The sequence below is a fragment of the Mauremys mutica genome, chromosome 1 (assembly GCF_020497125.1).
Source record: "Mauremys mutica isolate MM-2020 ecotype Southern chromosome 1, ASM2049712v1, whole genome shotgun sequence".
Taxonomy (NCBI): Eukaryota; Metazoa; Chordata; order Testudines; family Geoemydidae; genus Mauremys; species Mauremys mutica.
The window spans coordinates 187,067,937-187,082,798 of record NC_059072.1 but is presented as its reverse complement, the minus strand read 5'-3'; the positions used below and the strand labels follow the sequence as shown (position 1 = coordinate 187,082,798).

The window sequence follows — 14,862 nt, the reverse complement described above, 5'->3', positions numbered from 1 at the left end:
GAGGAGCGGTTATGTTGGTGTGTCACAGCCCCGGAGCACGTGCACCCCAGACCGGCAGCCTGAGCCCCGCTCTCCTCGTCCTGCTGCCGCCCCTTCGTGGTGCCCGTGGGGCAATCGCAGGCTTAGCTTCCCTAGGCAAAGCAAGTGGTGCCCAGGGACTTGTTACTTCTGAATACGCTTGTCATCAAGTTGCATTAGGTGTCTTTTACTTGGTGGGCTTGGTACTGCAGCCTTGTGCAAACCGTGCTTCCAGTGGGGCCCCTCAGGGTGTAAGCACCCCCTGAAAATGGAAAAAAAAAAGAAGTCAGTTTGTGCTCCACTTGCCATCATCTGGCTCAAATAGATACTACAGTTGTTGAATAGGGTTGGTCATTGCAAATAGTGAGAGGAGCCCCATTCTTCCAGTCCTTACTAATGAACTCATATTAATGATCTCAGTCAGCAACATAATAAGAAAGCATTATAATACAATTCTAAAGAAGAAAGCTGTTTGATTTGAGATTTCTGTGTTTAATTACATTTGAAATATTGCACGTGGTACCTAGTAAGTGTCATGAGAGCAGTGGTATAGCTGAAGTTGGCATGATGGTTCCATTCAAACCATCTATTTCAGGATATACATATAGTACTTAAATAAATATGTACGTTTACCTTTATGTTGCTTCAGTGTTGTTTAACAAAATAGCATATTTCCTGAAATGATCTAAGTGATAAAAAAATCTTACTCTGATAGTCTTATAAGTACTTATGCTTTGCCCTGTTTATTAGTGGTTAAAATACCCAAATATGCAGTGGTGCTGAGAAGCAGGGGGTTCAGTTTAGCTTGGAAGATGTACTAGTGTTTTTCACTGATGTCTAGTTTATATGCTAGCAATGTGCAGTAGCTTGAGTCTTCTTGACGGTCTTGCTCGAAGTACTTTGAAAGTCAATGTGAGTTTGTGACAATGTACCTCTGTATTCACACCCTACATGCTTTTGTAATCATCTTTGTACAAAGCATGCCTTCAAAACTCATAATTTGCTGATCAGTATAGTCCTGATAAAATATGTGGCAATATAGTATATGAAATTATAAGATTACATTGTATGGTGTTGTTAATATATGTTCCAAACTGAGGTTGGCAGATAGGTCTGCCTCAAAGGAATGTGTGCTTTGCTTAGTTTGCATTTAAGCAATAATCAGAGTAATGAAGTAGGAAGCAAAACAAAGGAAGTTCAAAAAGGGGAAGAAAAGCAGCAGGGATCATCCTTCAGTATGGATACTGTCTCCTGAAACTCAGCTGGAAATGTTTTTCAAGAGGGAGACTGAAACTATAAAAAAAGAGGGACAAACACCCAAAGGCACCCCACTGTTCTCTGTCTCTGTGCCCATCAGTTCACAGCACCTGAAGGGGCAAAGGAAACAGCCATTGGACGGGAGTGGGAGGGCAGAATGGTCCTGACCTAGGAAGTTTGGTCTGTAAGACTGCTGAAAACATGTGATGAGAAAACTTTGCTTTGAATTTAACATAGTTTGTTAAGCTAGACACGAGTAGCATTTTATCTTTATTTTTCTGGTAACCATTTCTAACTTTTATGCCTCATTATTTGTACTCATTTAAAACCTCTCTGTGGAGTTAATAAACTTGTTTTGTTTTACTTAATTCAGTGTGTTTAAATTGGAGTTCTGATAAACTCCATTTCGGGAGGCAGGTTGTGCGCATATTATTCCTTTTAAAAAATAATGTATTGTATTGTCCAGGATAGGGCTGAGCAGTACATACATTTCTGGGGTAAATCTAAGACGGGGAGTGTGTTGGGGTCACCCTGCAATATAACTAAAGCTGATGAGAGCCAGAGTGTAACCCAAGTATGGCTTGCAGGCTGCAGTTACAAGTATTCAGGGTGTAGCTCGCATGTTGGAGGCTGTGAGCAACCTAGGTGGAAGCCACTTCAGCAAGACATTGTGAGGCACACACAGTTGCAGGGCACAGGTGACACAGCTGCTCATTAGCTGTGGATTGTACCTTGGATTGTACTTTGGTATATCCTAGAGCAGGGGTGGAAAGGCGGCACACGAGCTGATTTTTACTGGCACTCAGCTGCCAGCCGGGGTCCCAGCTGCCGACCATGCTCAGCCCGCTGCTTGCCTGGATGAATGGAACCCCAGGGTGGCAGCGGGCTGAGCGGGGCCGGCGGCCTGGACGCCGGCTGGCAGGAACTGGTGATGGAACCCCAGACCAGCAACAGGTTCTAGCCACCATCCCCCTGCCACCAGCCCTGCTCAGCTGCTGGCCTGGGATACCAGCCGCCAGCCCTGCTCACATTGCTGCCAGTCTGGGGTTCCAGCCGCCAGCTCCCTGTCAGCCGGGGTCCGGGCCTCCAACCCTGCTCAGCCCGCTGCCACCCTGGGGTACGGCAGCTGGCCCTGGGCTCTGCTCCTGGCCTGGGCCCAGTGCTCTGCAACCCTCCCAAGTTGTGGCCCACTGGCCCCAGCCTGGGGCAGTGAGGGGTGCAGATGGGCAAGAGGGGGCGCAGCTCAGCACCGCCATCTTAAAAATTGTTCTAGGCCACAGAGATATTTTAAAGTCCTGGTTTGCTGCTTATATCAGACCACATCTGCATTTGACCTTCTGTGTGCCCTCTGTCACCATTATTTTCCCCCACTGAGAGCTGAGGGGAGCATTTGACAAAATGGCAGCTCCTAAGAGCAAAGTTAGATGTTTGTTCATTTCAGCCTTCTTGGGCAAACATATTTGGATTTATTCAAAAGGAGGACCGTGCTGTTTGTGCTTTCTGTTGTGGAAGTGTTTGTTGCACATCAAGTGTTCAATGACATTTTGAAACGAAGCACAAGAAAACTTTTCTTGACAAAGCAGACAAAACTGAATCAATCAAAAAGGCAGTAGCAGGATATGAGAAGCAAAGCAGTGTTTTTAAAAGCTTAAGTGTGAGTAAAAATCAAGCTACAGAAGGAAGTTACACGATTGCACAGTGCATTGTGAGAAACGGAAAGCCGTTTACAGATAGGAAATATATAAAAAGTTTTCCTCAGCAGTTCAGAGATTTTGTTCAATGATTTACCAAATAAAGTTATGATCATATCTAGAATAAAATAACTGCCTGTCTCTGCCAGAACAGTTGAGAGACGCATAAGCAAAATGGCAGAAAACATTAAGGAAAAGCAGACAACTGCATTAAAAGACACAGCAGTGTTTAGCATTGCAGTGGATGAGAGCATGTTCCACTTTTGGCAGTTGTTGCAAGATATTGTGCTTCCAATGAAATCAAACAGGAACTTTGTTGTCTAAAACCCCTGTATGGCACAACAAAGAGGGAAGATATAGTGAAAAGTTTTGTAAACATTTTTTGTAAACATTTTGAAGAACGATATCAGAAAAATATTTTGTGTGACAATGGATGGTGCTCCTGCCATGGTCAGATAACAGAAAGGATTTGTAAAGTTACTTGAAGATCAAATTGGCTGCCCAACAGTCAAATTTCACTGTATCATCCATCAAGAAAACCTGTGTGCTAAAATTTCTAATTCAGAGCTTAATAATGTGACGAATAGAATGGTGCGAATTGTGAATTTCCTTGTTGCTCGATCTGCTTTGACTCACAGACAGTTTCAAGCACTGCTAAAAGACATGGACAGTGCTTATAACAACATTCCATTTCACAGCAACATTTGGTGGCTAAGTCCTACATGATGGCATGTAATGTTACTATTACATTAAGTGTTTCTTGCAAATGTCATGCATTTCTACTAAAGTGTTTAGTAAGGGTTTTGAGCATATATTTATTTCACCATTATTTATATGACAAAATATTGGAATATAAGAGAGAATCCACTGGAATGAAGTGATTGGAGAATATCAGTCTCTGCAGATAGCAATTTTTGCAGAACCTAATGCTTCAAAAGATTGAAAGTGTAAATACATCATGTGGTTTCACAGAATTGTAATTATATTATCTTATTTGTCAATAATTTGAAACATACTTAAAATAACCTATTTGCACCAAACAAAGGTTAAGGATGGGGAAGGAATGGAAAAAATAATAGCTGAGACACAGTAATGGACTATAGTGATGATGACAGTTCATATGCAGACCTGTCAGAAATAAAGGACTCAAGCTTTTTTTATTGGTCAGTTACATTGTTATAAATTTGAGGTTATTTTCAAAACTTTCTGTATCATGTCCATGTATGTAATCTAGGATATGAACATCCACAGGTAGATGCACATTGCATTGGACAAGATGCATATTTTAAAAACTGGTGCGAATATGTGCACACATCAACCTAACTTTCGGTGCCATGCAAAAATAGATGGAGAATGAGTGAAGCTACAACAAGTAGTCAAACATTTTCAGTTTTGAAAACAACTTTTGTGGGAAGCTCCTGTTAGTCTTGTTCATATTTAGACTAATGAAATAAAGGTTTGATTCTGCAAAACTTTCTTCAAGTGAATAGTCCTATTACTCCATCGCTCTCTCCACTTTACCACCAGCAGAGCTCAAAGTAAAAATGTAATGCAGCCTTAAAGGATCCCAAAGAGGCAGTTACCAGCTGTAAAAATGTGGGCAGCATCGCTCTGTTGGAGTCACCCTTTGAAGAGTGGGGGTAGTCTGTGATGAGGTGTACAAGCCCCACACTGGGAAAGGAAGGGGTAAGGAACAATTCTGGGCCCAGAAATCCCTGCCTACCCACACCTGCTGGGCATGCCCACAATGGAAGAGGAGCTCAAAAGGGAGCAGCCCAGCTCAGTCTTGGTGTACTGAACAGGAAAGGAGTTGTGTAGTACAGGCTTCTGCCGAAAAGCTGAGGCCCCACATGGCCAGGACTAGGTTCCAGTGCCAAGCTACCACAGGCCCTTCGACCCTGGAGGACTGCAATGACAAGCCTCAACGAAGGGTGGGAAACCCTCCAGACCATGACCAGGGAGGACTTCAAGGGGAGCTCAGAAATTACCCAGTGGCACCAGCAAAGGAACTGATACCAGGATAGGAAGTAGCCCAGGGAGCAGGCGCCCACCCCCCTAGGCCACTTACTTTGACATATTGTTTCATTGGGCCTAGGGTTGGAACCCGGTGGAGCAGGGAGGGCCTAGGTTTTCCTACCCTGTCTACTGACTCATCATTGGGCAACATGGCTGCAAGCAGTTACTCACTCTCGCTGTTGGGCTACACTGTCCAAAGTATCTCCACCAGGTGGTACTGCCAGACTGCGACTCAAAACACCTCCTGACAGTCCAGGAACACAAAGCCAGCCCAGATATTCTTGGTCTCTCACCTGTCCATGAGGAATGGGTCCCATATATTGTTCTGGAAAGAACATCATGAAACCACATCTCCTACCCAAGGGAACAATTGTGAAGGAATCTTTGCAAGGAAAACATCACTCAGATTTGCTCTGCCTTTTTCTACTCCTGTGGATTTTCCAACTAAGTCTCACAACACCTCTGTGAAGGTGTAGGTATTCTATTTTACACATGGGGAAACGGGCACACATTGAAGTTAAGTGATATGAGTGACTCTCAATAACACAGCAAACCAGTGACTGAATCAGAAATACAAGGCAAGAGTTCTGACTACCAGTTTTGTCCTCTATAAAATATTCCTCCCTCCCTCTGTGGGTTAAGATTAGAGGGAGAATCCTTAGGAAAATCACAAGGTCAAATCAATCCCTAGGAATGCAATGGCTTTCTTTCTAGTCCTTACAGCGGAATGATTTTATAGCCAAAATGTGTTTTTGCTGCAAGTTGCTTTTGACCATCCCAGCATTTTCTATTTCCACACTCTGCAGACCATCAGATGTATAACAGACCATCAAAAACAACCAAATAGTCTGTCTTCCTTGGCATTTCATCTGAGCAGAGAGGTCAAGCAAAATGATGTATAATTACTTCCACTCCTCCCTAAATACCACATATCTGGCAGAGCCACCAGTAACATACCACATCAACTACTCACAAGGTATAGACCCATGTTAGTTAGACCCAGTAGTTCCCAAGGAGAGAGGAAGAAGGGCAACTGGCGACTAGAGGGAAAAAAAAAGCACAAAAATAACTCTGAAAGAACTGAATCTGCATCACCAATTTAAGTACTTAAATAGGAGGAGTCATGAATTGCAAAAGCTTGAACATTGGTTTTTGCCCTATGCAAAATCACTTCCTTCTCTTCACCACACCTGTTTTATCAGCGACGTTTCATTGTCAGATCATAGTGTAAGCTAGCACACTATAAGGAAATACTAAAATCTTCTCCATTCAGTTGTGGATGTTACGTGTTGCTTTTCACCATTTCCATATGTTGAAGCTGTTTCTCTTCATCTTTTTGACATGCCGGGTGAGATCAGGTAAGAGAGCCACTAAAAGTTCCGCTTTACTTTTTCCAAGCAAAGCAAACTAACTTTTCTAATTGCAAAATGGCATGTAGATTAAACCTTATGAATCATGATTAATGTAACAAACAATTAGGTGAACTTGACTGATTTGAAATTAGGACAAAGGTTTTCAGTATAAGGTAAATAAAGAGAAAAAATGATACCTTATCTCCTTCTGCATTTTTGTCACAAACAGAAGTATGTGCACTTTGTATTGTGGAAGTGTATGAGAACTATAAAACTATTTTGCAAAAACTATTTTAAACATAAGATGAGATTATTCAGCATTAATTTACTAGGTATGAAGACTTTCAAAGTATATTTTACAAATGTATGAGTTTATTTTTTATGTACACTATAATTTGTTTATTAAAGCCCTTCAAATCAAAATGTGTGTTTATGTAAGGTTCTCTCTGTCCTAGCCTCAAAAGCCACTAAGTGAAGACAAATATAAAAGAAATTGTACAAATTGAAACAGAAAAGAATGAAATGATATATATTTACTGGAATAAATACAAACTGCCCAACTGATATTTATAATTTTCTCATCTGATAAAAGTGCATATTTGAATATTCTCATGAGGGTGTATAAAAAGCAGTGTTAGTTATACAAACATGTTAGTTATACAAATGTTAGTTATACGTTGCATTGCCCTCTTTAACACTACAAAAGTAATTTTCCCTCTCTTGATATTCACCCCTTCTTGTCAACTGTTGAAAATAGGCCACCTCCACCTTAATTGAATTGGCCTCATTAGCACTGACCCCCCACTTGGTAAGGCAACTCCCATGTTTTCATGTGCTATATATTTATAGCTGCTTACTATATTTTTCACTCCATGCATCTGATGAAGTGGGTTTTAGCTCACGAAAGCTTATGCCCAAATAAATTTGTTAGCCTCTAAGGTGCCACAAGGACTCCTCGTTGTTTTTGCTGGTACACACTAACACTGCTACCACTCTGAAACCTGAAATCAATAAATGTTGCCTCAAAAATGTGTGAAATTGAATTTGCAAAGCTTCCTGTTTGCTTAATGATTTACTGCTGAACAGTCTCAAATTATTTATAAACATTTAAAATCCATGTGAGTTTTCATCTAATTCCACAATATAAAGTATGCATAAGTTTACAAAGCAGATGCTTTGTCCTTTTTCCTGTATTTACTTTTCAGTGAACACCTTTTATACTCTATTCATACTTGAAAGTAAACATCTGAGATATGTTTAACTCTTATGTAGCATACCTTTCAGCTAATAGGTTTCACTCATCTTTGATATTTCCAACAGGATAGACCATTGTGTTTCCATTGATCTAAGTCTGATCTCTCTTACATTGGTTTTATGCCCATGTAATTCCATTGACTTGAACAGAGTTATTCCTGATTTACAATTATGTAAATGAGAGGAGAATTGAGCTTCATGAGTAGATATCAAAATAGTCCCATTAATATGAAGGAACATTTCAATATTTAAGGTATCTCAGTGTAATTCACTACACAGGTTTGAGAAATACATGGTAGTAATAATAATTTTATCTAATTGTAAGATAGGGATATCCATTTTGGATTTTCTAGAGGAAGAACAGCTGTTTCATAGTACACCGAGGAAAAATGTTGTACAGTTTAGCTGTGAATCTGAATATTTAAAATGCAATTAGATGTCTAAGTAATTTTTTTTAACTGAAACTGTCTCCAGCATGTAGTTGTGGGTGTGTGAGTGGCATGTGTGAGAGAGAATTTCTATTTTAGTTTTCTCACCTCACCTAACATTGTCATGATTTGAAAACCAGAAATTTAATTTGACAGATGATAACATTTCAGGATCTTGCCAATGTAAGACATTTAAATAGGACCTTTTGATGTTGTTAGTATGAAGATCAAAATAATTGCATCTGAATCTGAACTGTTCTTAAATTTCAGAGTTCCTCACTTTACTAAGATTCACTATATACCAATCTATTAAAGATTACAGCCATATGTGTCTTCTTTTATTAGTTATCTGATTTAAGTATCAGAGGAGTAGCTGTGTTAGTCTGGATCTGTAAAAGCAGCAAAGAGTCCTGTGGCACCTTATAGACTAACAGACGTTTTGGAGCATGAGCTTCCGTGGGTACCTACATGCATCCGACAAAGTGGGTATTCACCCACGGAAGCTCATGCTCCAAAACGTCTGTTAGTCTATAAGGTGCCACAGGACTCTTTGCTGCTTTTATCTGATTTAGTGAGTCATATTAATCCACAAAGATGTAACCTGTTAAATAAAAAGGGCAAATTAATTAAATAAAATAAAACATTTAACGCTTTTATTCAGAAAAAAATTGATATTTAATTTTAAAAGCCAGGAATTCCAAATATGTAATAATTATGGTTACAATCATTTCTAACGAGGTGACTGAATGAATGAGCAGAGAGAAATTTTGTGCCTTTCCAGATGATAGAGCAGGAAGACTCAGGACTTTTTGTAACCCTGCTCTGTCACCTTATTTTGGTTTTCATTAACCCTGCATATATCCACTGTTCTTTGCAACATCAAGTCCATTTCTTGCAGTAACCTTGCTTTGGCTTGGTTATCAATTATTCCACAAATAATTTGGCCTCTAATTATTCCGTCTGTTAATTGTTGAAATTCACATGATTTATCTTGGTTATGTAGATTTGGAACAGAGTGTTCAGAGATCTCACCTGTCAGTTGGTTTCTTGATTAAAACAATATAAAGGACCTTTCCAAGTGGTGTTCTCATGTGGATCACAGTATTCTTGATTTAAAAACAAAACAAAACACACCTTTGTCAGCTAGTTTGTAATCCCTTTCATGCTTTCACCGCAATGCACTGTGGATATCGAGGGCCTCTGGACCTGTCATGTGTAGCTGTGTGGGTGATTTAACCATGTGCACTTTCTCTGTAATGCCACTTGGTTCCAGAGAAATGTGAAAGTGCTGCAACCACTTCCTCCAATCTCTGCCAGATTCCCATTTATTTTTTTGCCTATTTATAGAATCCTCTGTAAACTGAAAACTTAGTTTAAATAACAAGCTTACATGAAAAACTACCATTTAGGAACAGAGTAGTTACTATTTCTCTTCCTACTTCAACTTTCCAAAAGAAATTGACAGTTTCTATTTTTATACTTTGTTTATATAAAGAGGCATATGACAGGAGAAACTGAGAACGGTTTGTTAAAATATTGGGGGCCCAACCTTCAGTTGGGTAAATCAGCTTTGAAGTCCATGGAGCAGTGTTGATTTACACTAGCTGTGGATCTGGCCCCAGGTTTGTGTCACAGAGTTGGAATGATCATAGGCTTTAGATGAGTTCAGAATGATAGAATAAATGGAAGTACTTCAACCTTTGTGAACAATTAGAGAAAGAAAGTGTAAAAGAATGGCCTTTTACATAGTCTAACTGATCAAACAATTGTCTAACATTTTTATATTTTTCAGATACAGAACAAAAATGTCAAGAGTTCACAGATCTTAGCATACACAATGCTTTAGCTGGGACAAATCTAAAAGTGAAACTGCTGTTGTACACAAGGACAAACCAAAACTGTGCTGAGAGTCTCAGTGAATATAATACAACAGCATCTACATATCTGGATGTGACCAAGAAAACTGTCTTTATAGTCCATGGCTTAAGACTAACAGGCTCTACACCAATATGGCTGAATAACACCAAAGAACTTCTGCTGTCTTTAGAGGACATTAACCTCATTATAGTAGATTGGAACAGGGGTGCTACGACTGTAATTTATCATAATGCTGTCTACAACACCAGAAGAGTTGCAGAAATCTTGAAGAAATATATTGACCAGATGTTGGTAAGGTAGACATTTACCCTGGAGGTAAATGATTTAAAATAGCATAGCTTTGGGTGGTAAAAAAAAAAAAAAAGTGTTCAAAATATAGTGGTCTCAGAAAGAACACAATAAATACCATACTTTGAAATGTTTGTACCAAAATGCTTACATTAGTGACTGCATGAAGTTACTACTGCATCACTCACATATCTTTGTTCCCACATCTGCTCCCATTGATGTCAAAAGCAGTTTGGGCACTTTATTTCAATGGAACCGAGATTATATTTGAATCACTTTGTCAGCAAGGAGTTTCAGATGCATTATGCAAAGAGCTGCTATCTCAGAGGAGAAAGGTCATGCAAAACTCTGACCATTACATTATTAAAAATTGTTGCATCAGCTACTCCTTTAAGTACTAAATGAGATGCAAAGAAAGCCCACTTATGAACATTTCTTATATGGAATGTTTATCAGAAATCATTGATATAAGGCAGTTAAAAACAGTTATCCATTGTACAAAATACTTTATATACTAGTGCTAATAGGAGCAGCTAAAACAATTGTTGATGAATAAAAGTCTGAGCCAAAACCCACAAAGCTGGTGGAAAGACCCACCCATGGACTTTACTAGGTTTTGGATCAGTCCTTAATGAAATGGACCAAAATAATTTAAAGTCTAATTTATTTAATTATCAATTTTATTGTTTGAATTTCTTCCATCCCCATCACTTCCCATCCTGAGCATTCTCAGAAAGTTTGAAGATTCTGTAACAAGAAAATATCTGCACAAAGATTAATAGAGAAAGAAAGTGGGTTTTGGGGGGAAGTGGTAAGAAGAGATGACAGAAGATATGGCACACCATAGCATGGCCTCTGGGATCAGCTAATGCTGATTGGGTTGTACTTGCTAATTTACAAAAATATGGTGGAAAACTGACATAAGACTAAAATAATTATAAGAATGTAGGCACAGTCCCGTACTGGGGTAGACAGGACTACATATTGCATAATCCCAGGTCCCTGATGCAGGCTACTGCTTGCCACTTACAGTAAGCAAGTAGGCTACCTAGTGGAACATTGGCTGTACCACATGCATTGAGCAGATCTTGCTCTGCTACAACTTGTGTTACAGTAAAATGTTCACGAGGGTGGTAAAAAGTGGGGGTAAAAATGTTAAGGCCCAGGACTCCAAACATCATGCTGACAAAATGATTGTCATGTAGCCATTTAGTTGTTAATTCACCTCCAGACCAGGAATAATATATCCTACCTCTAGGACTGATTGAGAGAAATTCCCAATCCCATGGCCTTGCAGGCTTTAGATCTGCTGGTATTGCCCCTGAGTCCTGCAAGAGCTACTGCATGTGGTAAGCATGGCCTCCTCTTCAGCGGTCCTGCAGATGTAGACTTGCTGAACTGGCCATGTGATATCAGAGCTTGTTATTAGTATTTTTTAATTGTATTGGGATGGGTCAGAGTTGTTTTTAGCTGATGGTTTTAGGAATTCACCTTTCTAGAGAATCTCATAACACTCTGTCTCTTCTTCAAAAAAATCAATGAGATAGCCTGGAAGAAAGGTTACCAGCTTCCTTCATACATTTTTATAACAACTGTACAGTATAACTAGTACAGAAAGTTTAATAAAAAAGACACTTGAAATCCATCATTTTTAAAAGTCAGAAAAAAACCCTAAAGTTTTAAGGAAAAGTAAATAGTAAAACTTAGTTTACTGAAGTCTATTCAGCTAACCATATTGTAAACCTTATGGTTAACATTTCTATAACCCATAATCATGCCTTTTTTTTTTAACTGACAGGCATATGGAGCCTCTCTTGACTCTATTTATATGATTGGAGTTAGCCTTGGGGCTCATATAGCTGGATTTGTTGGAGAAATGTATAATGGTAAACTTGGCAGAATTACAGGTAAGACTTTTAAACCTGCTACCCCCATTCTAGTTTATATTCCATCATTGTCTAAGTTAGCTGCATATCTAGGGTGACCATGTCCTGTTTTTAAAGGGACAGTCCTGTTTTTTGAGGACTTATTCTTATATAGGCGCCTATTACCCCTCCACCCCCTGTCCTGTTTTTTCCACAGTTGCTATCTGGTCACCCTATGCATACCACATGGGTGCCAGTGTTGAAAAATCAACACATAGCACACGATTAAATTATTTAGTAAAACAATGGATCAAATGCATCCTTGATGTAAATCCAGAGATTAATTTGACCCACTAGAACAGTAGCATAAACAGTATTTAGAAATATTACATTTTTAATTTTTTTAATCCACTACAAAAATTTGTTCTAGGATTTAAGTCATTTTGGAGGAAAAAAAAATTGTGGCCAAAATGTTCAAACCTACTTGACTAAAGTTAGAATCCTAAATGAGAGTTGCAGGTGCCTAGCACCCTCGCAGATCAGGCCACCTGCTTTAGAGGAGCTTAAATATGGATTTAAAAACCTAATTTTAGGCCTAGGGCCTGATCAAGCATTTTATGTACCATATATATTCGTTCATAAGCTGAATTTTTTTAGTAAAAAGCACCAGAGACAGGGGTTGGCTTATGAACGAGTATAGAGAGGTAGAGGTGGGGTGCAGCCCCTCCCCCCAACAGAGGGAGCAAGGAGAGGCAGCACAGCCAGCAGAGACAGAAAGGAAGAGGCGGGGCCAGAGTGTCTCCGCTTTTGGCCACGCTGCCTTCCCCCCAGTGTCCAAAGCAGCTGCAGCTCTGGGGGTGGCAGGCTGCAGCTGTGACGCTCAGCCCCGCCCCCCAGAGCAGGCTGTGGCTGCACCACCCACCCTGCCACACCGGAGCATGCTGCAGCTGTGCTGCCCAGCCCACTGGAACTTGCTGCAGCCGCGCCGCCCGGTCTGGATCACTGGACCAGGCTGCAGCCGTGCTGCCCAGCCTGCCGGAGCAGCTCCAGCCAGGCCAGAGACATCCTCCCCTGGCCTTCCCCAGATAAGGTGGGAAGGGATGGGAGGGGGAGAGTGTGGGTGTCCCGGGCTAGGGGTGGAGTCATGTGGGGGGTGGTCACAGGGGTTACTCCCCTGATCCCCAGCTTCTCCTCCCCCCAAAATTTCCCCATCAGCTGCTGTCTCGGTCCGTCAGGGTAAGCCCCTGGAGTGCCGGGATGCTTTGTTTACTTAGGTATACCTCTGTGCCTGCAGATGCGAGGTAAACAAACCATCTCGGCCCGCCAGCAGCTTATCTTGATGGCCCAGGAGCCAAAGTTTGCTGACCCCCTGAATTATAGGGTCCGCTTATGAATGGGTCATAAAAATTTTCCATTTTTACTTATCCATCTTGTGTGGGTCAGCTTATACACAAATCGGCTTATGATCGAGTATAGATGGTATTTCAGAATTCCTGTTGACTTCAGTGGGAGGTTTGGATGTATGTTAATATCAATAGAATATGGGTGCATAAAAATACAGGATGGAGACCCTACATTTGAGGGATTTGTGACAGAGATGAACAAAGCTAAGCCATTTACTTCACCAAGTTTCAAGAAACCAGCTTCTATTTTGATCCTTGTGTGTTCTGATTGGTCATTCTCTGAATTTCAGATTCACAAATACTAAATTTCACATGTAAACTCAGTCAAAACCTGACCAGCTTCACTTGGTTTTGCATTAAAAAACTGTGTTTAACCACACATTTCAGATAATTTCAACACAAATCTATAAATGGGGCATGGCTCGTTTGGAACCAGGACTGCCGCAAATGTTATACCATGTTCTTTTGGTGTCACAGTCTGGAAGTTTTGCCTGAAATAACCCACTCACTTAGCAGACATTTTTCTTCTGGGAAAGAATAAAGCAGTTCTGCTGACTCAGAACCATGGTGTAGGTGGCTTGTTACTCCCCTAGATGAAAGGGAGGTGGGAGTGGCTCTTTGGGTGTAGAGAATCTAGGATGTGGACTGAGCAGTCCTGTAGTAGGAACCCTAGGAGATACTAAGTCTGAAGTGAAGGCTTGAACTGTATTGTTTCTTAATATAGACAAACCCAGAAAGGGGTTAGTCTTTGTGCATGAACTGTGTGTTAGAGTAGAAATTGTAAAGGCATCTAGTCAAACATGGTCTCACAAGAAATTTTTTGGTGGCCTCAGAGTGTGGCCACCAACTCTTGCTGGTGGCCATTCTGACAATTTTTCCTAAAATGTTTAATTAACTTTAGGAAAAACAAATATGCACATATACACATCCAAATCATTGTAATTTCTGTAGATTTTTATTGCATACTCAGTAATAATAATGTACAGTTGTCTTATTCTTTACTGGACCCAAACAGAATAGAAACAAATAACATACTTTGCACATTCTTGTCTTTTGTTGCATCACCATCCAGGAGGCTGTGGCCACATGAAAAGCGTCTGGTGGCCACATGCAGCCACGGTGGCCGCATTTGAGAAAAATTTAGATTAAAAATTATTATTGAAATGGAGCCCTAGAAAAATAATGCCCACATGATTCTTCTTTTCTTTCAGGTCTTGACCCAGCTGGCCCTTCATTCAGTGGGAAACCACCAAATGAGAGATTGGATCATACAGATGCACAGTTTGTTGACATCATTCATACTGATATAGATGGTAATGACATAGCTTATACTTTCCTGCTTGAGTTTAGGAGGAAATATACAACATGGAATGCAGGAGTAGGAAAGAGGAGGAGAGAAAGCCAATTAGGAG

General features: G+C 40.3%; 1 protein-coding gene across 1 annotated transcript in view; it reads left to right on the top strand.

Annotated features, from left to right (window-relative positions):
- The first annotated feature begins 6,078 nt into the window (after positions 1 to 6,078).
- Positions 6,079 to 14,862, top strand: part of LIPI (lipase I) — a 39,366-nt gene continuing 30,582 nt past the window's right edge. The window contains exons 1-4 of the mRNA XM_045002140.1: positions 6,079 to 6,340; positions 9,809 to 10,185; positions 11,981 to 12,089; positions 14,662 to 14,763. Coding sequence (XP_044858075.1) covers positions 6,262 to 6,340; positions 9,809 to 10,185; positions 11,981 to 12,089; positions 14,662 to 14,763 — 667 coding nt within the window. The 5' untranslated portion in view covers positions 6,079 to 6,261. The remainder of the gene's footprint in view (positions 6,341 to 9,808; positions 10,186 to 11,980; positions 12,090 to 14,661; positions 14,764 to 14,862) is intronic.